The sequence below is a fragment of the Cricetulus griseus genome, chromosome 2 (assembly GCF_003668045.3).
Source record: "Cricetulus griseus strain 17A/GY chromosome 2, alternate assembly CriGri-PICRH-1.0, whole genome shotgun sequence".
NCBI lineage: Eukaryota > Metazoa > Chordata > Mammalia > Rodentia > Cricetidae > Cricetulus > Cricetulus griseus.
Window position 1 is genome coordinate 444928257 of NC_048595.1, and position 26783 is coordinate 444955039.

The 26783-nt window shown below is 42.4% G+C and overlaps 2 protein-coding genes across 5 annotated transcripts in view; one reads left to right on the forward strand and one right to left on the reverse strand.

Moving 5' to 3' along the window:
- Hdlbp (high density lipoprotein binding protein) overlaps positions 1 to 12396 on the reverse strand; it is a 63847-nt gene extending 51451 nt beyond the window's left edge. The window contains exon 1 of the mRNA XM_027397665.2: positions 12265 to 12396. The gene's annotated coding sequence lies outside the window, so the exon portion shown is untranslated. The remainder of the gene's footprint in view (positions 1 to 12264) is intronic.
- Septin2 (septin 2) overlaps positions 12140 to 26783 on the forward strand; it is a 28385-nt gene continuing 13741 nt past the window's right edge. The window contains exons 1-3 of one of the 4 annotated variants that reach the window (XM_027397667.2): positions 12140 to 12305; positions 20406 to 20432; positions 21927 to 22047. In XM_027397667.2, coding sequence (XP_027253468.1) covers positions 20424 to 20432; positions 21927 to 22047 — 130 coding nt within the window. In that variant the 5' untranslated portion in view covers positions 12140 to 12305; positions 20406 to 20423. Of the gene's footprint in view, positions 12306 to 12552; positions 12654 to 12938; positions 13037 to 20405; positions 20433 to 20954; positions 20977 to 21926; positions 22048 to 26783 lie in introns of those variants that run through there. The other 3 variants (XM_027397666.1, XM_027397668.2, XM_027397669.1) reach the window with 3 other exon arrangements.

Consider the following 26783-nt stretch of genomic DNA (forward strand, 5'->3'; position numbering starts at 1 on the left):
CTCTTGAAGGCAGCTACAAGTGGTCTTAGTTCTAGTGTTCAGTGGCGGTGGCAGCAACAGGTTACTGTAAAGATGGGCTGTGTACATGGATGGTTTTAGGACTGAGACTCGATCTGTTCATTCCTTACCAGAAGCCTATTTAGGGAATATGTACTTGGTGGGGGGAAAAAAAATGTTTGCTGATTGAGGGACACAGGACTATTTCACAGTGGTATTTTGGAACTGAGTATCTACCTTTATGCAAAGACCTGACTGGACTAGAAAGAATGGTGTGGATATTACCTTTTTAGCCTTGAACTTTTAGAGAGGTCCTATAGACACTAGGTAACTGTGATTGAATATTTAAATTTGTTAACTTCTAAAAGTGAAGATGAAGCCAGGTGTTGGTGGCACATACCTTTAATCTGGAGGCAGAGGCAGGAGGATCTCTGTGAGTTCAAGGCCAGCCTGGTCTACAGAGTTCCAGAACAGACTCCAAAGCAATACAGAGAAACCCAGTCTGGGGATGGGGGTGGGGGTGGGGGTGAGGATGAGCCAGGTGGTGGCAGTGGCAGTGTACACTGTTAGTCTGAATTCAGGAGGCAGGGGCATTGGAGACCAGCCTGCTCTACAGATCTGAATTCCAGGACAGACAGGACTACACAGAGAAACTCCCCACCCCAGAGGATGAAAACAAGACAAAGAAAAATAATTACAAATTTTGACTCTGTATATCTGTCTCCTCTCCTATACTGTTTGGGGTCACTGTGAGGATTAAGTGAGCTCACATATGCTTTAACCCACGCCTAGCACAGGTAAGAAGTGCAGACTCTCTACTAGCAACATCACCCAGGAGAGCAGCTGTACTGCAGGCAGCACAGCACTAAACCATGCCTGCAACAGGCTTTACTCCAGGGGCTTCTATTCCCTGAAGCTGGGAAATAGGGATGTCACAACAGCTTTACCAAGTGACCATGCAAGGCAGGGCTTCATGGCCGCAGCACTGCTGGGGTCTGGGTCAGACAATTTTGTGTGGCTGTCCTGTCCTGTCCTGTGAAGTGCAGGGCAGTCTTAACCACTAGAATTGAGAAGCTCCCATAAGCTATGACTACCAAAGGTCTCCAGGCACAGATAGATTGACCACTGCAGACAACTTGTCCCAGCTGAGAACCACTACCAGGGGCAAAGAAAACAATGAATGCAAGTTTTAGCAGGTAAGGTGTCTTGTTTGTTTCTGAGACAGGATTTTGCTTTGTGGCTTAGACTGGTTGCAAACTCACAATCCTCCTGCCTCATTCTTCCAAGTACAGGGATTACAGATGTTCATATTATGTCTCGAAAGTGAGGCTTTTTGTATCACTTTTTTTTTTTTTTTTTGAGACAGGGTCGCTATGTAACCTGGCTCTCCTAGAACTTGCTATGTTGATCAAGCTGGCCTCTGCCAGATGCTGAGACTAAATGCATATGACAATATGTCAGGCTTCACACTTGAAATTGACCACAATGCTGAATACTATACAAGCAACTAACAGCTCAATGTATCACTCTTAAATAATATATTAAAACTTAGAAACTAAATTTCTAATGAACTTAATCAAATGTTCTGAGATTCCAGATAGATAAAAATAAACTCTCAGAGACTCAGTTCACTTTAAATTAGAAAGGCAAGGTCTGGGGAGATAGTCCAGCCAGTCAAGCGCTCACCACATAAGCCTGAGAACTTTTGCATGGATCCCCAACAACCACATAAAAGCCAGGCACAACACCCACAAATACAGGAGAGACTGGCAGATCCCAGGAGCTTCATGACCAGCCATTCATTTTAACAAATCTGTGAGATTCAGGTTCAGAGAGTCTGCCTCAAAAACAAACAAACAAACAAACAAACAAAAAACCCAGATGCTGGAGGATCAGAGTTCAAGGCTAGCTTGGTCTACATAGCTAGCAAAGCATACACAGTGAGACACTGTCTCAAAAACAAACAAAAGCAAACCCCCACCAAACCCTAAAGCTGAGCATTGTGGCCCTCACTTGTAATCTCAGCACTCAGCACTGCTTTGCTGAGTCAGCAGGGAATCACTGCTAAGGCCTGTCTGAGCTACACAGTGAGTTCAAGGCCAGCATGGGATATACAGTGAAACCCTTTCTCAAAACTAACAAAATGTAACAGGTTCTCCAAGGAAAACATCAAAATTCCATCATCCAGTGCAGGCTAAAGAAGTGAGGCCTAGCAGTCTGAACCTACTGCCATATATATGCATTCAGTGTCCGCCTTTAGGGACTTCTGAGAATAGGGATAAAGGCCAATCTGAGAGAGGACTGTCAGAGACTTACTTCATAATGATTGCTCACAGCATCAGCAACTTTCTACCTTTGGTCACTGCAGACGCAGCCTGCTGTCACTGCAAAGAGTCTCCATCCTGAGTCTTCTGCCCACAGCAGGGACTGGGATGAGATAGGAGGGGCTACAATAATACTGATTTGGTTAATATTGGTAGAATTAATTTACTGGTATTAATGTATAGCAGCTATAGGAATGGTCTAGCAAGGAATGCAATTTTATCACTAAGCAATGCAATTCAACAGAGTCTCACAAGGTAGCTCTGGTATCCTAAAACTCAGAGATCTGCCTGCCTCGGCCTCCCTGGCACTGGGATTAAAGGCATGCACCACAGTAAAACGAATTAATAAAAGACCCAGAGACTGTTATTTGGGTTCAAGCTTCAAGTCGAATATCAGAAAAGCAAAGTAGCCAGCCACTAGCTCTTAACTCTATCTCTGGCTGAAAGGGCTGATCCACACAGGAGCTCTTCACCAAGCCTCAGACTGTAACCTCAGACTCAATGTGTTTGGAGAATAACGATTGCCTCTCTGAGACCTTGCGTCTGTCTTATCTATTTCCCTAATGGTGGGATTAAAGGTGTGAGCTCTAATTCTCTTTTATTAGATTGATTCACTCTTGTATAGATCTGGGTGGCCTTGGACTCACAGAGATCTGTCTATCTCTTAATCTTGAGTCCTAGGATTAAAGGTGTGTGCTACCACCTCCTAGCTTCTGGGATTAAAGGTGTGTGCCTGGTTTGTATAGCCTGAGGCTGACATTGCTTTCTGAATCCTCAAGCAAGCTTTAATAAAACATAAATAATACATCACTACACACGACCACACCTAGTTTCAGGTTTATTCTTTAAGAAACATTTCCAAATTCATTGTTCAACCTTTTACAGATATTTTCTTACATACATTAATACATTGCTTAAATAAAAACAGGATTTCATATATATCTACCATTTACACCTACTTCCATACACAAACAGGTCATGATTGTCTTTCTAAGATTTATATACAACTCTAACTCGTTTCTTAACAACTGCATGTTAAATGGAGTAAACATAACAATAAATCCTCCATTGATGGAACTCCTATGTAGCCTGTACTTTTTTTCTGGAGACAGAATCTCACTCTTTCGCTCTGGTTGGCCTCAGAACTCAGAGATCCACCACCTCAGCCTCCCAAGTGCTAGGACTAAAGGTGTGCCCCACCAGACCTAGCTATCTTGTATTTTGTTTTGTTTCATCATCTTGCCAATATCTACCAAAAATGCTGAAAAGAAAATTATTTGGCTGACTGTAGTGGCGCCTATGTGTGGGAGACAGAGGCAGAAGGATCAAGAAATTGAGGCTGGCCTGGGCTCCTCTGTGAGCATCTTCCAAGGGGAAGTATTGAAGTCTCTGTTCAGTTGGGTCAGAACCTCCTTAGGTCAAATTCCCGAAAACAGTTTTGTTTTTTGTTTTTTTCTTCCAGGCAATGCATCAGTTTGTACTTCCAGAATAAAACTGCCCTTCTAATGAGTTCAACTGTCCTGTTACAATCTGTGAACTATCCTTGTCACCCGTGACAACAACTAAAATAAGTCTAAGTTTCCTCAGTCTGATGTGGGGAAATACAATTTTAAGGCAATTCTTTTACTGTTAGGTTGAAATTTCACCTAGCTTACCTGCCATCTGAATTAGAATTATTTTTGTTATTTTTAATTATGGCTATGTGTCTGTGTGTAGGTATGTGCACATGAGGCAAGTGCCCACAGAGGCAAGAAGAGTTGGATCCTCCAGCAGCTGGAATCATAAGCAGCTGTGACTGCTTGACACGGCTGCTGGGAACTGAACTCTCAAGTCCTAAAGAGCAGCCAGCTCTTAACCACCAAGCTTCTCTCCAGCTCCATCTGGATCTCTTGACTATAAAGTCTGCACTCTTCATACCCTTCCTTCAGCTTCCCATCAGAGTGACGCAACACACATTTCTTAAGTCACAATATCCACAGTTAGCCAACAGAACTGGAGCGAACAGAGGAATGATGATCTGAAGTGAAAGTCAAGTTGTAAGCTTAAAATAGCATTGCTACCACAGCAAAATTTGAAAAAACACTATTGAAAAAGACACAAAGTAGCCTAGGCTGATCATCTGAGATAGAGCTCTGTTGCATTTACAAACACCAATGTACCCTTTCTGGAGAAGGGACAACTTTCCAAAAAGGTCATTTTAATTGCAAGGGAATCATAAGTGTATGCTAAGTTTTGGAGGATACGAGCCCTCTGGGTAGGTGGTATAATGTTGATATAGTGCCAGGGTAGGCAGAGCAAGAAATAAAAGGTGCCGGGCAGTGATGGGGCACACCTTTAATCCCAGCACTTGGAGGTAGAGGCATGTGGATCTCTGAGTTCAACAGACAAGCCGCATCTACAAGGACCTAGTTCCAGGACAGGCTCCAAAGCTACACAGGGAAGTCCTGTCTCGGAAGAAAAAAGAAAAGAAAGGCAAAGATACAGGCCATGCATGCTTTGTTCTCCACCAAGTGCATTCACTCTCAAGTCTCCCTCAGAAGGAGGAGTAGAGTATTGACTTCCAGGCTGATGGGCAAACTATCACCACCATCAGTGGCTACTCTGCTATAGGTCTCCTAAGGCACTTAATACCAAGGGCCCCAAATCTGCTTTCCTCTTTCCTTCATGTCCAGCTAGCTAGCCACATGCTTGGCTGTGTTCTGCATTGTCTTTTAGGGCCTGGGGCCCCATATTTCTCCAGTCACCAAACACCCACCCCATGCTTTTGTACTTCCTATTTATTATTCTTAGGATGGTCCCAAGTGGCTCTTCACAACTTATCCACTCAGCTCAGGCTTGAAACAGGTATCACTCCATCAGCAATGCTCCTCCATGCAGTTTATGTCTAGTGGCCTCTGTCTTCTGCTGTTCTATCCCCAGGATAGTATTGTTTCTTCCTCCTTTCTTAGCTTGTAACTAATACGCCTGTCTCCCCACACTACGACTGACTTCCATGAAGGCACAGAGAACTGACCTGTTTTTACTCTGTATGGCATCCCATCTCCTATAGCAGTTGCATGTAGCAGGAATACATTTTCTTGTACTTCCTTGGAAGTACTACTAAAATGATAAGGATATTTTTAATGACGTTAAACAGAAAACCTGAGTAGAAACAAGAACCTTAAAATACAAGGGGCTAGAAACGGAAAGGATCAGAAAGAGCACCAGCAATGCAGAAGACAACACAACCTGTCTGGAAGTAGCAGGAACTTGGGTTGGAAACAGAATTACAAACCTGGGCAGGGCCTCTTGAGTCACAGGGACTTTGTAGAGCTAGACAGCTGTCTCTTTCCTGCCCTCACCAAGGCTGTGACTGTCTTCTCTGGTAAGGGAAGTACAATCTTTGAACTAGGGTCATCAGGGTTAGGATCCTCTAAGGAGACAATCCTTCCAATCACCTCTACAGTGAATGTTGCCTTACAGGACCACCGGCTCAGAGGTTCTCTGACACACCACAGAACACACAGTAGGCACCAAGCAAGACTGGATAGCCCAGATAAGGCTCTGGAAAAGGTAAACAACAACAACAAAAACCAAAAAAACAAACATTAAGCAGCCTGAAAGAAAAAGTGACTTCGGGGTAAAGAAAATGTGAAAGAAAACATCTATAGGATAGCTATAGATACAGCACCCAGAAAAAAAATAGGAAGCTCTAAAATAGAAATACAAAGAATAAAGGTTCAGCAAAAGGGTTAGGAGGTAAATTTTAGAATATTTTCCAGATCATGAAAGTTGAAGGTACAAAGTGTAAATAAGGATTGTATACAGTGTTGGAGACTCTGTAAATAATGTATTATATATTCCAAAATTCTTGAGAGTAAATTTCAAATAGTTCTATCACAAAACAATTAAGTATTTGATGTGCAGAATGCTAATTATCCACATTCCATTACTGTGCATTGTATTGGTCAACCATAACATCACTTTGCACACCCATACATAGAATTCTGATCTGCCAATTTATAATTTTAATCAGAGATAGTAGAAAATCTAGGAAAGTTATAATGGCAATTGGGAGGCACCAAGAAGAACAAGAATATGGAAGAACACAAAATAATAAACCAAGAAAAATGCCCAGCAGAGAAGAACATGAATTTCAGAGTGAAGATGCCCAATGTGTAGGCAAGGAATGGGATGAAAACAGCCCCTATAGGAAGGAGCTCTGTTCTGTTCTGAATCTCAAAGGAAGTCTTTTGTTTCACCAAGAGACTTTGGGTGCAAGCTGGAAGAAAAAGAGCTAAATGATGCCCCAAACCTCATGCAGGAAATAGGACAGAAAAAGGATCTGTAGGCACAATTTCTCACAAGTAAGTTCAGCAATATGGGGCCTAATTAATGCCTTCTTCTGGCTTCTATGGGCACTGCATATGTGTCGTACACAGACATACATGCAAACTACCCATACATAAAATAAAACTAAAACACATAAACCAAAACAGCAAGGGGCAAGAAAGACGGCTGAGCAGCTAAGAGTGCAGGCTGCTTCTGTCCCCATATTGGGTGGCTCACAACTGCCTTCAACTGGGACTTTAGGAGAATCCAACTCTGACAGGCCACTCCACAGACACCTGCACTCAATAGCACATCTCCTCTCATAAACATAACTAAAAATACTAACATCATGGAGTCAGTGGTGGCACAGACCTCTAATACCAGCCCACAGAAGGCAGAGACAGGTGAGCCTGAGTTCAAGGCTGGCCAGGGCTGCAGAGAAATCCCACCTCAGAAAAACCAAACCAAACAACAACAACAACAACAAACAACAACAACAAACAAACAACAAACAACTTAAAAAAAAAACCCAAGTTACAACCTATGGAGGAATTACTATGCAATGGTCTAATAAGAGCTTTTTTCATACATATTTAGGTTTTTGGCTGGGTGGTGGTGGCATACACTTGGAAGGACGAGGCAGGCTGATCTAGAGGTCAGCCTGGTCTAGAGTTCCAGGACAGCCAAGGCTATACAAAGAAACTCTGTCTCAAACAAACAAACAAATTTAGGCATAAATCAATACGTGCTTTATCCTATGCCTGTATACACACATACATTTAACAATCCACATGCATGTATACATATGTATTTGTGCACATTTATATGTTCATAAATATTTGTGGTAGGTAATCAGGTCAGCTTTCTTGGTGCATGTGTGTGTCCATGTGAGAGTGGGTATGTGTGTAGATTCAAGACAGAGCATCTTGAGTACTGAGATTTCAAGGCCACTGGGTCTACAGAATAAGTTCCAGGACAGCCACTGCTGTTACACATAGAAACCCTGCCTATAAATAAGTAAATAAATCTATATTTGTAGATATTTAGTGCTTGGTCAACGACTTAAATTCTTCTTCTTCTCTTTCTTTTTTTTTTTGGTGTTTTCAAGACAGGGTTTCTCTGTGTAGCTTGGAGCCTATCTTGGCACTCGCTCTGGAGACCAGGTTGGCCTCGAACTCACAGAGATCCGATGCCTCTACAACTTAAAATCTTGTTACCAATAGTTTCGATCAATTTTCCAATTAAGTAATTACATAATGTGTAAAGAATAACCATTTTGCCCTTTTCTATGCTTGGATTAAATATGAGACTGTTTGTTTACTGAAACACTTTTTATACCATTTTCTGAGACCATTTCATGTTGTCCAGTTCCTGGAACGCAACATGTAGCTGAGAGTACTGAAGCTTGAACTCTTGATTTTTCTGCCTCTACTGCCTAACTGCTGGGATTACAGCTTTTTATCCTGTGCTTACACACACACACACACATACACAAACGCACCCTGGTGGACTGAATATGTAGATCCTGTGTTTACACACACACACATACACAAACACACCCTGGTGGACTGAATATGTAGATCCTGTGTTTACACACACACATACACAAACGCACCCTGGTGGACTGAGTATGTAGATCCTGTGTTTACACACACACACATACACAAACACACCCTGGTGGACTGAGTATGTAGATCCTGTGTTTACACACACACACACACATACACAAATGCACCCTGGTGGACTGAGTATGTAGATCCTGTGTTTACACACACACACACACACACACACACACACACACACACACACACACACAAATGCACCCTGGGTGGACTGAGTATGTAGAGACTACCTAGGTCAGCAAAAGTAGCCATGAACCAGTGACACCAGAACACAGAACTTCGGAAGGGCAAAAATCAGTTTGCTATTCCACTTCAGATACAGGACTCTCAAAATCCAGCAGAAATGAATCAAAAACATTTGTTAAATTTGCACACATAAGCTCTCATCAATGTGAGACACAGAAGGATATCCAATTGCAGTATATTATGAGCCAGACAACAAGCTACTACTAAAGAGCAGAGAGCCCTGGAAAACAAAAAAAGCTACAGCAGAAACAAGCCAACAGAGATTAGAGATTAGACCTTACCAATGCCAGAGACCTCCACTGTCCATAAGTGCCTGAGACAAGAGCTTGACTGAGTGTGTGGTACAATTCATAAAGTCTTGCATCTGTCCACCAGAATCCTGCTGTAGCCCAGAGCAGGGCTTGAATATTGAATCTCTTCTCTCATCTACCTGCATCAGCCTGCAAGAGCTACAATTATAGACACGCACCTTCTACTACTCCTGATTTGTAGCTGTCTTTGCAAAGATTTCTGTTCATTTTAGTGAGAATTGCCTAATTGTTATATATGGATTCCATGTTTTTGCCAGGCACCCTAAGAGCCAGAAGAAGATGTTGGAGTCCTTGAAATTGGAGTTTCAGACAGATGTGAACAGCCATCTGGCTGCTGGAAACTGAACCCAGGTCCTCTGCAAAAGCAGTACGTGTTCTCAACCAATGAGTTATCTCTCAAGCAACTGTAGCTGTTTTTTGGATCTTAAAATATAACATGTAATGCTGGGTGCAGTGAGAAGAGTGGACTCACATTTACCTTTCTGAGGACAGACTTTTTCTGAGACCCTTAGCTCATTTAAACCAAAGGATGAAAAATTCCCACTGTTGCCTGTTTTTGCATTTTTAAAAATTTTCATTATTTCCTGCTTTTAAAAATTATTCATAAAAGAACAAGCTTAAAAATTTAGTTGAATAAAGTTTTAAAACATACCTAAGCCGGGCGTTGGTGGCGCACACCTTTAATCCCAGCACTCTTTGGGAGGCAGAGGCAGGCGGATCTCTGTGAGTTCGAGGCCAGCCTGGTCTCCAGAGCGAGTGCCAGGATAGGCTCCAAAGCTACACAGAGAAACCCTGTCTCGAAAAACCAAAAAAAACAAAAAAAAAAAAAAAAAAAAAAAAAAAAATGTACCCACACAACTAAAAGTGAACAGCCACTTCAGTCTTTGATGTCTTCCTAATGAACACTATTTGTTAAAGCACAGTCTTTGATGATGCCAAAGTCACTTCTTTTTCTAATACAACTTTTTAATCCAAAGTGAGATGTTAAAAATGTTCTTGTTGAGTGCTCAGTCCTAAATGGGCCTCTATATCAACACCATTCCCAGCGAGACTTAGGGAACACTGCAGAAGGGGGATGGAAAATAATTGAGAGTCAGAATGGGAAAGAGTGCTATGAAATACTGCCTGCTAGATAGGACATGGCCATTACAATCAAACTCAGAGCAATACCGCTACCTGCCAGTCAATTTCAGTATGGATGGGATAGGGGCCCACGAAATCCCGTATCAGTTAAGGAGTTACAGACAACAGGTGACTGCTGAGGGGCTGTGCTTTCTGGTAGGTTTCTCCATGCTCTTGCTTAAAAGCACCAACTTGAACTCAGTGGGCTATTTAAAAGGGGGAGGGTGTTATCCATGGAGAGTGGAAGTGGAAGTTTTGGGCGGATATAACTAAGACACATATATATGTAATGTACATAATATATGTAATATATATGTATATATAATATGGATGCATGAAATTGTCCAAGAATCAAAAACAACAAAAAAGGCATGTTCTCTGCTTAAGACTCTACAGTAAATAATTTTCAGCTGGGAGACACTAATAAAGAATCTATCTTACAAAATATCACAGGTCATCCTGTCCAAATCAGACTGAGATGGGACTGAATATAGGCCACAAAGACGTCTTCATAAAGTTTTATCTAAGCCCTCTGCCATTCATGTGGCACTCCACTTTTTTTAATGCCAAAGTAGTGGGGTTATTAGGCTGACAATAGAAAATTAAGACAATACTAAAAGAAATGTACTTGAAAGTCTATATAGCTGCCAAGAGAGGCAAAGAGAAGAATCTGCCTGTGCATGTCCTTGTCCTTCTTCAGGTGTTCTCAAGAAGAAGCAAATCTCTATGGAGTGCAGGACTCACAAGTAATGTTGCTGTCAACAGTTTGGCTGCCAGTGGGAAATTATTTAATTGATTTTCAAATTCTATCCCTGAGACTGGAGAAGACAGGCACCATTTTCTCTAAGTTTAAAACTGTCATAATAGATTAACGGTTGTTTTGAATGCAGGAGTATATTGATTCACCCTTTTAAAAATCAAAGACCATTTCAGCTACTTTAAAGCACTGCTTTCAAGTATCCCAGTGTCTAACATAATTAACAAGTTTAGCCTATGGGTACACTTAATAGATTTTGCTCAATATTCCCATATTCACATATGCTTCTATGTTAAGTATTTAGTGTGTGGACTGTGGCTACTACTAGCCTCAAACAAAATTCTATGACTGACTTAACAGGGTTTCAGAACGTTACCTGCTAAAAAAAAGCCACTTTTTTTTTTTTTTTTTTTTTTTTGGCTTTTTTGAGACAGGGTTTCTCTGTGTAGCCCTGGCTGTCCTGGAACTCCTTCTGTAGACCAAGCTGGCCTCGAAGACTGGCTCTGCCTCCCGAGTGCTGGGAATAAAGGCAGGCACACCAACAAATATGGGAAGTCATTGCTTGAGGGCTTAAAGTGTGACTATGTAGCAAAACCCAAAAGTGAAGGGCAAGTCACGCTGGAAGTGAAGATTATAATCCTTCAGCTTTCCCTCATACTTTTCCGTTGCCTATGAACGCTATAATAAAACACAAGTCGGTTTCTCCTTTGGTTTACAGTTACACCGTATGCAGCCACCATGTCCAGACTGACCCTCTGGTCTTCTGACAGAATATATACCGCAGGTAGCCTCGAGCATCCGGCTACTTTTCAAAAGTAGATAACGCACAGAACACCCCCTCAGCAACCGGCACGTGTGAAAACGGCGTGGGGTGCCGACCCTGTGCGCATCACTCACTAGGGTGGCGCGATTGATTACTGTCTCCTCTCGGGCGAGGTACCCTGGGGTGTTTTCCTACAGCGAGGCCTGGGCGGGAGCTGACGACCGCTGCCCGGCCAGAGGTCCTCCTGGGACAGAGGGAAGGACAACCGGGGCCAGGCCGCAGCCCGGCCCCGTACCGCGCCGGCTTCCAGCCGGTCGCAGCACGCGGGCTCGCGGGGCCAGCACGCCGCGGGTGTCAGCCCGCGCCCTGGACCCCAGGAGGCCAGGGGCCGCGCCGGCTCCTCCCTCCCCCGCGGGGCCGGGACTCACGACCGCACAGGAAGGCCACGTCCCCAGGGACAGGCTCCACTCTATGGTCTGCGTGGGGGGGGGGGCGCCGGCCCACGTGACCGGCGCCCAGCCAATCGCGGGGCAGCGGCCCGCCATCGAGACGACTGCGGAGGCGGCTAGAGATGCCCGCCGGCAAGTCAAAGGCGCCCGTCCATCCCGGCTCGGCGCTCCCGGCTCGGTGCTGCCGCCATCTTCCCGGAGGACAGGGCAGAGGCGGAGGCCCCCTCCCCTCCGCCGCTCCGCACTCCCGCCGCCACCTGCCCGCCCCCGGTCGCCTCTCAGCCTCAGTGGGCACCTCATTGCGTCCTGAGAAACGCCCTTCCCCCGACCCTAGTTCCCCGCCAGGCGAAGGATCCCATTACCTGTTCCCCTCTTATTAGCGCGAGGAAACCAAGCTCATAAGGTAGGAACTGTGGCGAAACAGGAACAAGACGCCATCTTGGTAAAGGAGAAGAGGCTACGCTTGACCTCCCCCCGCCCCCAGCCTCTATATGGCCAACCGCCGTGGGAGGGGCAGGGCGCCTGCGCAGAGGCGGACGCCCGCCGCGTCCACGCTTGCGCTCTGCTGGCCGCCGCGGGGGAGGGGCCGGCTCCGGGGCCCAGGAAGGAGTTGGCACGGGGCGGGACGGCGCGATGACGCAATCGGTGCGCGCGCGTTGCGTTGCGGCGCGGCGGGGCGGGTCGGGGCGCGGCCGGCCGGGCGGGCGGGTCCGTGCTGTGGGCTGCCGAGCGGTGTCCGGCGTGCTAGCGGGTAGGTGTGTGGCGGTGTGTCCCCGCTTTTGCGGGCCCGGGTCGCGCTGGCCGTCGCCTGAGGGGTGGCGCCGAGGGTTTCGTCTCGCGCCCCGGCCCCTCGGGCTGTGGCGGCGGCGGCGGCGGCGGCGGTGGCGGCGCGGGAGGGGCGGCGCGCGTGGGGGAGGGGCGGCCGCGCCCTGGGTCCGCTCGCCGCTCCCTCCGGGGATGGACGCTCGCGCGCGCGCGCGCGCGCGGCGGGCGTCGCCCCTTCGAGGACTACCGGACGGGCGTCCCCCGTCTGGAAGTCGTTCCTGGCCGGGCCCGGAGCGCTGGGGCGGCCGCGGCCGCGGCCGCTCCCGGTGAGGTTAGCGCGCTGTTAAGAGTCCCAGCGCCGGCTGTGAGGTGCGGCCTCGGGCGTTTGCGCTGGCGGATGGAGGGTGGGAGAGGTGGCTTCTCGGTGCCTGTGCCATCTTCTCACCTAACGGCGCCGCTTCGTCCTGGGGATGCGAAGGACTAGTCGCCCCTCCCCCCCGAGACGTCAGCGAGGGTCCCCAGGCGGAGGCGGCGGCGGCGGCGGTGGGTAGCGGTCCGGGAGAGTGGTCTCGTCTGCGGTGGCCTCCCCCGCCGGGGCTGTGCGATGCCACACAAAGGGCCGTAACAGACAGAGTGAGGGACACGGGATAGGGCCGTGGAGCGGAGGCCTCCGACGGTGAGAAGTGTAACTCTGAAGCCGGTCCTAGGTCCTGACCACGCCTGACCCTTTTGAATCTTCCGGCCTCAGTCGTTAGTGCCTCCGGGCCTTGGTCCTGCCCTGCCTTAGACGAGTGCCGGACCCTAACTCTTAGAACCTGTGGTTCAACCTACTGTGGTCTCTATCGCTGGCCTTAGCCGAATTGACGCCTCGTGTGTGGAACACAGCTAACTCCCACGCTCTCTTGTCTTCTGCTTATCTGATTAGTTCCTCCTCGCTGCTTGTTATTCGGGACTCTTGACTGGATGAGATTTCCTTCAGATTAGGTATTATTCCATTGGCGTTTAGGATTGAGGGACCTACTGCATAGCAAGGGAATTCTTGGATTCTCTTAATAGCTAAACTTATTTTAGTATCTCAGATACATTTCTAAATTAGCCTTGCTAGCATAAGCAAAGTGGGGGTTTTGTAGCGCTCATGAAAACTTGTTTCTTCCCCGTGTCTTTAATTGGATCCTTGTTTTCAGTGGCTTCATTTAGGGATTCAGACTGTCAGTGTGTGCTGCTCTATCCAATTTTAGTGGTGATTTTCTTCGTTGTTAAGGTTGTCCTGATCATTTTTTCAATTTTGCCACCTTGGGTCTCCCCCCCACCCCCTTTACAGCTCTGTAAAGAACAGAGCTTTTAAATGAGATCGGATTCTCCTTCTGGTTCAGCTGAGTAGCCTAGGGAAAGGGGGTGGGGCCTCCCTCTATTATCATTCATGAGCGTAATTCAGCTCCCTTTGATTGAGGCATGCTGCCCCAAGCTCCATTAAGAGTGTTGTGTTGCATAATGTACTTGTGCGGCCCTCACATCCAAGAAATCGAAGTCGTAAGACAGTCCAGGTGCTTTGGATAAAAGCTTTTCAAGATCCTACATTAAAAAGTCTCATGGGGGGGCGATCAGGAGTACACGAATGATGCTTCCTATTTATGAGTATTCCGTTACTATAAATGCCACTTGCAAATAAATTTCTAGGGTCACAAAATTCAGTTTTGTTCATCTGTTCATCTTTTGGATCTTATTTGGGGATAATTGTGTTATTCTGGAGTAAAGAAGCTGTGGATCAGGGATAAAGAACTTATAATTTATGACATCTGAAATACAGTGAAAAACAAAATTTTAGTTTGACCGTATATCTTAGATGTGGGGGATCTAGTTGTTCTACACTTTATACTTAGTATCTTGTAAATGGTCAAGGTTTTCACATTAAAAACCAAGTGCTTCAGAAATTTATTATTCCCCTCTCAGCTTTCATTTTGGCATTACTGGGGATATATAGTTCAGTTGGTAGAGTGCTTGCCCTGAATTCAAGAGTCCTAGGTCCCTATTACAACCCCACATGAAACCAAACCCTTTTGTTGTTGTTGTTGTTACTAAATTGTTAGAAAACCAATGTGGATGTAAGTTGTGTTTGGATGTAAGGCAAAGAATTCATAGTCTGGCGTGTTCCATGTTGAAGAATCATTGTTTGTATTCTCCACTTCTGTACTTGTGTTCTTCACCAAGATACTTCTTGAAAGAAAGGAAACTGATAGTAGAAATTACCCTTCTTTGGTCTGAATTGACCCATGTCCTAAAGTGGCTGGGAACTTGGGTCATTAAACCTGAGGAGACAGAGTGGTGTAGGAAAGGTGCTCATGATGCTTCCTGTGTCTGGTAGTTTGAAATAAAATAATATAATAGTGAAGGCAAGCGTCCACTCTTCTACTACTCTCAGCTGTTTGTCCTTCCTTGTAAACAAAGGTTATTTTACCCCATGCTTAGCATACCATAGGAATTCCAGTTTAGAATTGATTTAATTATACCAATTTGGGGAAACAAAATGACTTGATAAGTTTAGGGCTCCACACCCCCCCCCTTTTTTTTAAATCTGTTTGTAGCCAAGTATAGTATTGCACTCCTGTAATCTCAGCACTGGGGGACTAAAGCAGGATTGCCAGCCAGTTCAAGGTGATCTTTGATTACAAAGACTGTCTTAAAATCAAAAAAGACAACCTAAAATGTGTTCCTGTGCATTTGAGTGTTCATTTTGTTTTCAGACATAGTTTCCTTGTTGACTATTCGAGAACTCACTGTATAATCCAAATGGCCTCCTTTTGGGTTCTCTCTGTGGCTTTGGAGCCTGTCCTGGTACTCACTCTGTAGATCAGGCTGATCTCAGACTCACAGAGATCGGCCTGCCTCTGCCTCTGCCTCCAAAGAGCTGGGATTAAAGGCATGTGCCACCCCCCCCCCCAGCTTGGCCTCAAATTTGTAATCCTCCTGCTTCAGCCTCTAGTGCTGTGCTACCACACATGGCTCAGTTTTCATTATTTTAGTCCTGTTAAGTATTTTACCCTATTTTCATTCCTAAATATTTACTGCAGGATAGAAACTGAATGCTGGTGTGCAGCTCATTGGTAGAACACTTGTTCAGTATACATGAAACCAGGTGTTAACTCCTAAGTACCCCCCACACACACACACACACAATTCAGAAAGAAACTTTCGGGTTTTAAGATATGATCTCCAGTTTGCAATCCTCCTCTCTTTTGAGTGCTGAGATTACAGTGGTGCACCACCACAGCCAGCTAGAAAGAAGCATTTGACTCATCACATACTTTTTAATGCACCTGACCAAATAAATTACTCTATTCTACAGTTCTTTTTTTGTTCTAGCCTGGCCTGGATACCTGAGATACATGAGATTGAAGGTCTATTCCTCTTAGCCTGCTTTATTGTTGGTTTTTTTTTTTTTTTTTTTTTTTTTTTTTTTTTTTTTTTAGATTAGGTCTCTATTATGCAGTTCTGGCTGCCCTGGACTTCACTATGTAGACCAGATGAGCCTTGAACTCAGAGAGCTCCATCTGCCTCTGCCTCCCAAGTGCTGGGATCAAAGCTGTGAGCCCCCAAGCTTGGCTACTGTTTTGTTTTGTGTTTTTATATTTCAAGTATTGTACTTTTTGCACATATTAATCCTGTCAGCAAAGTAGTTTGATTTTTCTTGAGCTAATCCTGGTAGGGTAGTATTAAATAATTATGGTAAAATTGCAATATCTAGATCCTACTTGAAAAAAATGAAACAGTTGGGTATTTGATTATATTAAACAGCTATAATTAATTTTCTCCAGAAATAATAACTTGCCATTTTTAGGAGCCTTGTGCATACTGCACTATAAATGAAGTGTGTATCTAGGATTCGATTCACTGAAATCCAGGGAAGTTACAAATAAACTAATATTGCCCTTGAATTGTTGAAATTGAATAAAGGTGTCTGAGCGTTTTATTGTGATGTTTCTGTGTGTGCTTTAAGTTTTTCATTTGTGTTTTAAAGTAATTATGAGGGTAATGGACATTTTAAATCTATTATAAGTTATAATTCAAATAGGCTTAGTATATCTTTTTAAAAAAACATTGTATTTTATGTGTATGGATGTTTTGTCTATCTTTGTATCACATGCCTGATGCCCAAAGAGGTTGGAGGACATTGGATCCCCTGGAACTCGAGTTAAAGACAGATGTGAACTGCTTGCTGTTTCGTTGTGGGAATCTAACCTGGAACCTCTGGAAGAGCAGCAAGTTCTCTTAACCTGGGAATCATCCCTTCAGCCCCTAGTTTAAGTAATCCTATTGTTAAAGAATAGCATTTGCTATTGTTTTTTGGAAACAACACTGAATTATATTTAAGCTGTTTCCTTAGTGTTATTTCATGCAGATTGATGAATTATATACCTCATCAGTGTCTATATATGGTTTTCTCTTTTTTAAAATTTTATTAATTTTTATTTAAATTAAAAACAATCTTATTTTACATAACAATCCCAGTTCTCTCTCCCTCCGGTCCTCCAATTCCCCCCACCATCACCCCCATCCACTCCTGTGGCAGAGGGAGGGGAAGCCCTAGGCCCTCCCAATTTTTTTATAATGCCTTATATTGATATATTACTAGAATCTAATTGCTGACAAATATTTAAAATTTTTGTATTTATATTCATGAATGAGGTTGATTTGATGCTTGCTGGTCTTTTTTTCCTTACTACAGGGCCCTTCTTCCTTTCCGTTCTGGATTTGTTACTGAAATTATGCTGACTTAACAAATAAATTGGTTCACTTTCCTTTTTTCTGTAGTGGCTTGGAATAGTTAAATGACTTTATTATCTCTTCAGAGTTACAAGCTGTTTTGCTGTAATTCCATACTGGGGTTGTGTGTGTGTGTGTGTGTTGTTGGTGGTGGTGTGTGTGTGTGTGTGTGTGGCTGTAGTTACTGCTATATTTTATTTTTAACATGTATTTGGCAGAGTGAGGGCATATGCAGCTTGTGTGTGCTGAGATTAGTGAACCACTTGGTGGAACCTATTCTGTCCCGTTTGCCATGTAGATAACAGATCCTAACAGGTGTCCTGGCTTGGAGGCAGGTACCTTTACCTTGTGAGCTATCTAGGCTGGCCCTATTGCTGGATTTTAGTGGGCTATTTAGTGGCACTGGCTCTATCTAGTTTTTTTCTATTTTCAATTTGTGGCCTTTTCATAGTCTGTGTCTGTGATTGTGCGTTCTTTTATGTCTGCTCTCATTTCTTTAATTGGGTTTGTCTGAAGGATTAGTTTTTTGGGGCATAGTGGCACATGTCTTTAACCCCCCCCCCCCAGCACCAAGAAGGCAGAGACTGGTGGATCTCTTTGGGTTAGAGGTCAGCCTGATTTACATAATGAGTTCTAGGACAGCCAGAGTTACATAGTGAGACCCTGTCTCAAAAACAAACAGGAGTTAGTTTCAAAGATTCAGCTTTTGAATTTACTTGTCTTTGTAACTTTTGGAATGATTTCATATTATCTCTTTATTTCTTTAGAATTTTTGTCATTTATGGATATTTTTAGGGACAGAATTTCTTATTTTCAGTGTTATTATTTGTCCTGTAAATATGGACCACTGAGGTCACCCCATTCCATCCCTCCCCAGTCACCTTTGGTTCCTCAAGACAACTTGTGGTTTTTGCTTCTGGGCTTTCCTTGATCCAGTAGTAGTTGAGGATTGTTCTATCTCCTAAGGAGTTTGTTTGTTTTCACAATTAGTTTTAAAAAAGATCATGCACTGAGAATGTTGATTATAAAAAGCTTTCAGGCTGGGCATGGTGTTACTCACCTTTAATCCCATCACTCTGGAGACAGGCAGGCAGATCTTTGATGAGTTTGAGGCCAGACTGGTCTATATAGCAAGTTCTAGGACAGTCAAGGCTACATACATAGTAAGATCACTGTCTCTAGGACAAAATGCTAAAAAGTAAAGCTCTCATATTTTGTTAATACCTTTATAATATAAGATGTCATTTTATTCATTTCCTATTCCATAAAGCTTCTGTATATCAATTAAGCAAGATTGGTTGTATTACTGCCTTTCTATCCTTGGAATACCACTGTTTATTTAGGCTGAACAATTCTAAGAAAAGCGTATTAATACACTTATTCATTTGAACTGTATTTTTTTTCTTTGTCTTTGCTTTATGGTTTTTCTGCAGTTAAGTATTTAGACAGGACCTGCATTATGACTTCCTTATGAATTTTTAAGTGATTATCAATGATTTTGTTCCTGGTTTATTCTTTTCCTTGAATTCCACTTCCTTGGTGTTAAACAATGTCGAGGTATACAGGGATTTGAGTTTTCAGCTGCTGCCCCAGTGCCATGCCTGCCTATCCTCATCATGATGGTGATGGATTCTGATTCCACTGGAATTAATGAGGAAGTTGAAGTGGCAACCATATATGGCTAGGAATGGTGTGTCATTAATGACTGTGCCAAAATAATTGTGTATTAGAATCATTGATATAGATATCCCCAAATAGACACTTTGCTTTCAGGTAATGTCCCCAAATTAGTACTCAGGCACAGCTACCTATTTATCAGTTGAATGCTTCTTGGCTGAAAGGGCAAAATGTGCACCATTTTCAGACAGCCTTGAGGAAAATGTGTGTGTTTACCCTGTTTAGTACAGTGAGAGTTTCCCCTTTATGTCCTGTGATCAAGGCAGGTGTCCATGTATTCTCTCCCCCCACACCCCTTCCCCCCAGGGTTCCTATTGTGTAACAGCCCTAGCTGTCCTGGACCTCAACAGAGATCCACCTGCCTCTGCCTCCCAAGTGGTGGGATTAAAGGCATGTGCCACCATTGCCCAGCATCAAAGGCAGGTTTCTTTTCCTCCCAAAATACTTAATTTAAAAAATGGCAGAATATTGGTGAAAGAATGCTTTACCTGTGGGTGGAGAAAAGATATTCTGATAACAGAAATGTCAGAGAACAGAACCAGACTCAGATATAAAGGGGGGAAAAAAACTGAAAAAAATCTTGGATACAAAGATGACCTCATTTTAGAATATCAGCTAGAAAATCCAATTAAAGAATTGGATTTCAACATCAGTGAAATGAACCATAAATAGAAGAAATACCTCCTCCAGTTGGTCATGGTGTTCCTATTACAGAAGGAAGAAGTACTTTTAAGGCACACTTGGCCTCGGTACTTTGTCCTCACAACCATTCAGAGTTCCAGTTCCAGGGGATCTGACAACTTCTGACCTCAGGTCACGAGTTACACACATAAATATTAAAGAATTCACTTCTCATTACATATTGTGCTTCACATTGCACCCTGTGTCCCAGTGCCAAAATGTATTCCCATGTCACTAGAGGGATCTTTCAGTAAGAGATGACACCCATTTCATGGTACAGTACTCCAGGCATAGGGGAATACTTTCCTCTTTGAAAGGCTCCAGTTAAATTGGAAGTAAGAAGTAGGTTTTTTTTTCTTCTCCCATCTCATCCCTGATGTCTAAGACATAGTCAGTACTGAAAAAATACATACATTTGGAAATCATATCTACAGTTGCTTTTATCAACTTATCTAGCTTTGTTTTTATATTGAGTAATGTTTGTTAAATCATTTCTAGGGCGATGTTTTTATTGAGACACTAAAGAAACAAGCTAATGTTACATGTTTGTATCTTCATGGGTCAATTTATGATGTTAAATATGTGTATTTAATCAGACATCTGTCTTTTTTTTTAACAGATAGAAAAATCAAGAAAGATGTCTAAGGTAAGCTCTTATTTCATGTATCTATGGTATAAACAGAAATTGTTTTATATTTTCAGATACTTGAAAAGTAGGGTTTCTATAGGTAAATTTCCAATTTTGGGTTATTATTCTAAGTTTTGAGTTACCTTCATTTTGTCAATACAAATCCGTCTTAGATTTTTTTTCCCAAAACCAATCAAATAGTAATTCAAGATTCCAGTAACTCAATTAATTAAATTAATGGGGCTCTTAGACATGCTACATTTAGATTAGCCCTTATAATGGCCCAGGGCCCTGATATAAATCAATTTTAAAGGACATAAGCTGTTCACCGGTGTCTTGTTTGTAGGCTTGTTTGTGTATCCCCCCTCCTCTTTTGTTTCAGGTTGGGGGAGGAGGGAAAAAGACAGACAGATCTCTTACTGGTCTGGAGCTTCAACTATCCACCTGTCTTCATTTGTCCAGAGCTGGGATCACAAAGGCTTATTATCATCATGCCGGTCTTTTGTGTTCTCTTTTTAAATTTACATGCTAGTGATTGAATTCAGGTTTTCAGACTTGCAAGGTGAGTACTTCCCATCACCTAGGTTGTGGTTTTGCTGTTCTTGATTTATCACATCTTCAACTGTCTTTTAGTCTTAAGAGGCATTCATCAAGAATTCTTATAACCATCTTTTCACCGTCATTCATGGTGGCACATGCCAGGCTGAAGCAGGAAGATTGCAAGCTCCAGACCAGCCAGGAAGGTGTAGGGAGCCTGTCTCAAACCAATAAATAAATATTTCAGTGTAGTCCGCTGTGGGCTTAGTTTTCTGTTTCATAGTTTTGAAGCTGAATTCTCAATTGCACTCCTAGCTTCTCCGCCTTTCTCTAGACAAAGTTCTGAGTCATAAGAGGAAGAACAGCAAGAAATGTCTTTTTTTCCCAGATGTTTTCACAGACCCATCACTCCTGATAACTGGTTAGAGACTGTTCTTAAGCTAAATGTTGAATGAAAGGAGCCAATTTTCTGATTTCTCTTTATCTCAGGCCTTAATTTAATAATTTATCACACTGAAATAAGTTAATACTATATTTTACATAAATTGCTAAGCAGAGTATTTAACAAAATATTATGAATCAGCATACAGCTACGGAATTTGATTTGATTGTGGTTTTCTTTAATTTATATTTATGTGTTTTACGTATGTACGTGCGTGCGTGTGTGCGTGCGTGTGTGTTAAATTCTCTGGAACTGGAGTTACAGTGTGGATGCTGGGAATTGACACTGTTCTTCTGGAAGAGCAGCCAGTGCTCTTACCCACTGAGCCATCTCTCCAGCCTCAGATTGAATACTGTTTTCTGATAATATTATAAGTTTTGAAAATGATAATTTGTGGAGTTTGCTTGATTTTTTTTTTTTTTAATTTATGAGACCTGCTGATTACCTATGTTCATCACAAGTCTGATAATGTCATAAAAGCAACCAATAAGGTGTTTATTAGCTCTTTTTTATTTTTTAAATCTTAACTTTAGCAACAACCAACTCAGTTTGTAAATCCAGAAACTCCTGGCTATGTTGGATTTGCAAATCTTCCCAATCAAGTTCACCGAAAATCAGTGAAAAAGGGGTTCGAGTTCACACTGATGGTGGTTGGTAAGAAATTATCTTACTAAATATCCCCCTTTCCCAACCTATGAAATGTACTGACCTATAATGTAAGTGAGGAAATTTCTTTTTTGACAAGATTAACCTCTGGAACTTAAAAACATGTTTGTTTATTTGACCAGGATTTCATATATATGCACACATATATTCAGGGAATTTTGCTCAAGAGGAAAAATATAATTTTATGTCATTTCCTTATTTGTATACAGTGAAAGTTTCTTTGTATAATTAATTTTCAAAATAGTCACCAGTGATTCTTGGCTCCTGGTAGTCACAACCCTTACCAGTCTTTCCCCATACTGAATAGGTTTTTTGTTTGTTTGTTTTGTATTATGTGTGTGTGTTCATGTGTTTAACGTGCACACGTGTGTAGAGGCGCTTCTCTCCTTTCATCTTTATATGGGCAAGGATAGAGTTCATGTCATCTTGCTGTCCATCTCCCCCCCCATACCCCCTCCACCTTGTGCAGTTTAAACAGAGTTCATATAGCCAGTGGATGCTGAAGAAACGATATGACTTCCAAGACTAGGTCATAAAGATGCTGTGGTTCCTGTCTTGCCATTGCTTGATGATTCACTCTCGAGGAAGCAGGCTGTCGTGATGGTCTGAAAAGACTAAGGCAGGAACTGAGGCTGCCAGGAGCCTTGTAGTGACCCACATCAGGAGCACCCTCCAGTCCCAGTGAGGCTTCCTACACATCTGCTGTCCCTGCCAATATTGGCTCCTGTCTTAGGAAACCCCAAACCAGAAGGTTCTTAAAGATGCTGTCAGGCCGGCCTGGTGGCAAATACCTTTAATCCCAGCACTTGTGAGGTAGAGGCAGGAGGATCTCAGTGAGGCCAGCCTGGTCGACATAGTGAGCTCTGGGACAGCCAGGACTGCATAGAGACACCCTGTCTCAAAAAACAAAAACAACAAAAAAAGACACTCAAATTTTGTGACAACTCAAATTTGTGAGGTATTGTTAAAGGTGAATTTGAAGAATTATTACATGTTAGAGATGATTAGTGTAATCATTCAATTGTGTTTAATTTTCACTTAAAATAGTAATTCACAAAGTTAAGTGGAAGGCTATGAAATTGAATGGTTGCTTGCATGTATTTCTGTTGTATCAGATATAGAAGCTGTCATAATGTGTTATGAATCACAACATACATTGTGTTTTAGCATGCCGATGGAAGCTTAATGAACTGTGGTGGGGAACTTGATTGTTGTTACTTGGGTTTTTGTTTTGTTTTGAGCAGGATTTCATTATGTAGTCCTTCCTGGCCTAGAACTAGCTGTATAGACTAGGCTGGCCTTAATCTCACAAAGATATTCATGTGACTGCATCCTGTGTGTTGGCGTTCAAGGCTTGAGCCACCACACCTGCCTTTAATGATGAATTGTGGATTCTATTGGCCATATCACATTTTAGTTAATTTTTGGCAATTGCAAAAATTTTAAAACTAATAAAATAAGCATTTGAAAAGCTTTATGATGGTCATGACTAAGTAAGATATGATTATTTCTTAGAATTAATAGTACACAGATCTAAAATGAGGACATTTTTTATTTTTACGGAAGAAGAGGAGGTACCAACGTATTTTAGGAGTACAATTACATAATACAAATAATGGGAATTTAGGTTCTTATTAGAAAAGATCAGTGTACTCTGTCACATTATTATCTGATTATATAACACTAAAAAACCAAGCAGTGTCTTCCTCTGTGACCATGCATACGTCAGGGTCAGTAAGCTTTCTCAAAGGGGCTCATTAGTATTAGACCTTGATGGGCCATATAGTTTGGTCATGATATCCAACTCTGAACTTACAGTGAGAAAGCAGCTGTAGACAGATGGCACATAAACAAATAGGCAAGATCATGTCCCAGTAGAGCTTCATTTATAAGAAAGCAGCAGACTGCATCTGAATTGATGTCTGAAGTTTATCTGTTGGGGAATATTATTTTACAGTGTATTGCTTTTGCTTATGTTGCATTTGCTTAACTCTGTGAAGCTGTGCTACTGTGCCTTTCTAAAACACCTGATGGTCCAGTAAGGAGCCAAATGGCCAATAGCGAGGCAGGAGAGACGAATAGATGGGGCTGGGCAGGCAGAGAGGATAAATGTGAGGAGGAATCTGGGGGAGAAAAAAATCTGGGTACAGGAGAAAAAGGAGGAGAGCTTCAGGGACCAGCCACCCAGCTACACACCGGACATGGAGGAAGAAGGAAAGAAAAAGTTTACAGGAATAGATAAAGATAGAAGCCATGGCCAAAGATAAATGGGGAAATTTAAGAACAGCTGGCAAGAAACAAGCCAAGTTAAGGCAGGGCATTCATATCTAAGAATAAGCTTCTGTGTGTGCTTTATTTGGGAGCTATGTGGTGGCCCCCCCCCAAAAGTCAAAAAGAGCAAAAGAGTAAAATGAGTAACAAACAAAAAACATTTATCAGCCCCTTAAATAAGCTATCCTTCCTTCAGTGGTTAACTAGACGACTGAATAAAACAGGTATGCTTTGGGTTTGTTGTTACTGTTTTAACCCTGAACAGTAGCTAATGCAGGAATTTAGTCCTTTAGAGAAGGAAACCAAATTATATGGACCTGTCAAGTTACTACATGATTCTACCTTTTTCAGAGAGGGGAGAATGAAATAAATAAGACTACAACAGGTCACAGAGTTAGAACCTAAGATAACCAGGCAGAATTGTCAAGAATTCCAGAATTATACACTGGGAATTAGCTGAATGACACTAAATCTGTGTGTGTACAGTATAGGTTACTAAAGCTGGGTAAAATGTTACCATCAGAGACAATGAAGTGAACTGGAGACTATACAAGGTTAGAGAGTTTGTGTATGGGTGCAGACATTTGCATTCCAGCTGTTCAAAGAGAACTCTTGTTGAACACTCAGAGCACTTAGAGTCTCTAGGGGCTAAAGTAGACATCGAATCTGCGGTTATCCTTAAAAAGTTATAAACAAGCCTCGGAGAATCAAACTACTAATAAGTCAGAAATATCACTTATTAAAGACATCAATAAGTGTGGTGGTGCATGGCTGTAAATCCAATGCTTGAGACCTGGCTACGTAACCGAGAATAATCTTAAACTCCTGATTGCCCAGCCTTTACCACATAAGTACTAGCACAGTGCCTAGCTCTCCAATTCATTTCATTAGGCAAGCTTTATTCCATTATAAGTCACAAGTACAGAATAGTGTTTATGTACAAAAGTTTAGCAAGACCAACAATGCAACCTATGTTTCTCTAGTATGATCTGTGTGTTGCTTAAAAAAAATCATGATAGGGGCTGGAGAGATGGCTCAGAGGTTAAGCGCACTGGCTGCTCTTCCAGAGGTCCTGAGTTCAATTCCCAGCAACCACATGGTGGCTCACAACCATCTATAATGAAATTTGGTGCCCTCTTCTGGCATGTAGGCATGTATGCCAGAATAAATAAGTAAATAAATAAATAAATAAATAAATAAATAAATCATGATATGCAGAACTATGTGATGCAGATTCATGAGGCTTATGCAGAAAATAGGAGCACATAAATCAAGATCTTCACCATTGCCACATTAAAAGACCTTAGGAGGGGGCTGGAGAGAAGGCTCAGCACTGCTCTTTCAGAGGATCTGGGTTCAGTTCCAGAGTATCTTAATGCCCTCTTCTGGCCTCGGGCACTATATACATTGTGGTATCCTTGCATGCAGGCAAAATACATCATACATAAGAAATAATTTTTTTAGCTCTACAGGAACATTATAGTGTTATGTTATCTTAGACCATTTTTATCTTGTTAGAATACCATGGATGGGTAATTTATGAAGAAAATACTTTGGGGAACTATGAGTCCAGTGTGACAAAGGACCATATCTAAGGGGATTTCTTGGCTGTGTTGTGTTGTAATTGAGGGCATTGTGGTGAGGGAGCATATTTTTCATAACAGCCAGTCCTGAGATAAAAGTAGTAATCCATTTTTGAGGATAAAGCCCTCATGACCTATCTACTAATACCATAATGATAGCTGAATTTCAAGAGTTTTGGAAGGAATTTTTAAAAACTTTTTAAGATTTACTTTTATTTTATGTGCATTGGTGTCCTGCCTGCATGTGTTTCTCTGTGAGGGTATCAGAGCCCCTGGAACTGGAGTTACAACTGTGAGCTGTCATATGGGTGGGAGGAATTGAATCTGGATCCAGCCAGTGCTCTTAACCACAAAGCCAACTTTCCAGCCTGGAAGGAACTTTTAAATCTGAGCTAATGGTTATAATAACTAATCAGATAACTAGTTTGTCTCTGAAATGGGCTGTATAAAGGATTGTAGCTGTCAGTTGCTGGGAAGTATGGACATGAACTGTCCAATGACAGATGGAAAGTTTTAGCACCAGCATGGTGAGTATGACCCAAGACATTGAGGATTTGAAGTAACTGATAGATGTTTTATGTGTGTGCATTGGAGTTTTTTTGTATTCTAGTTTCTACCTAGTGAACATTGTATAAATGTAAGCAAATGTGAAATTTGTATTATACTGATATAGTTCCCTAATATGACAATTCCATTGCAATAGATTCTTAGTTTCAAGTGTGTTAGTTAGGAGAGCTGGCTAAATGAATAGTTTGTCACAGTAACACACGGTTTAACTTTTCAAAGTTGTTACCTACTGTGGTATAAAATTTACCAGCAAATAATTTTAAAATGAGATCTAAATAGATAGAATCAGGGTCTGAGGAGAAG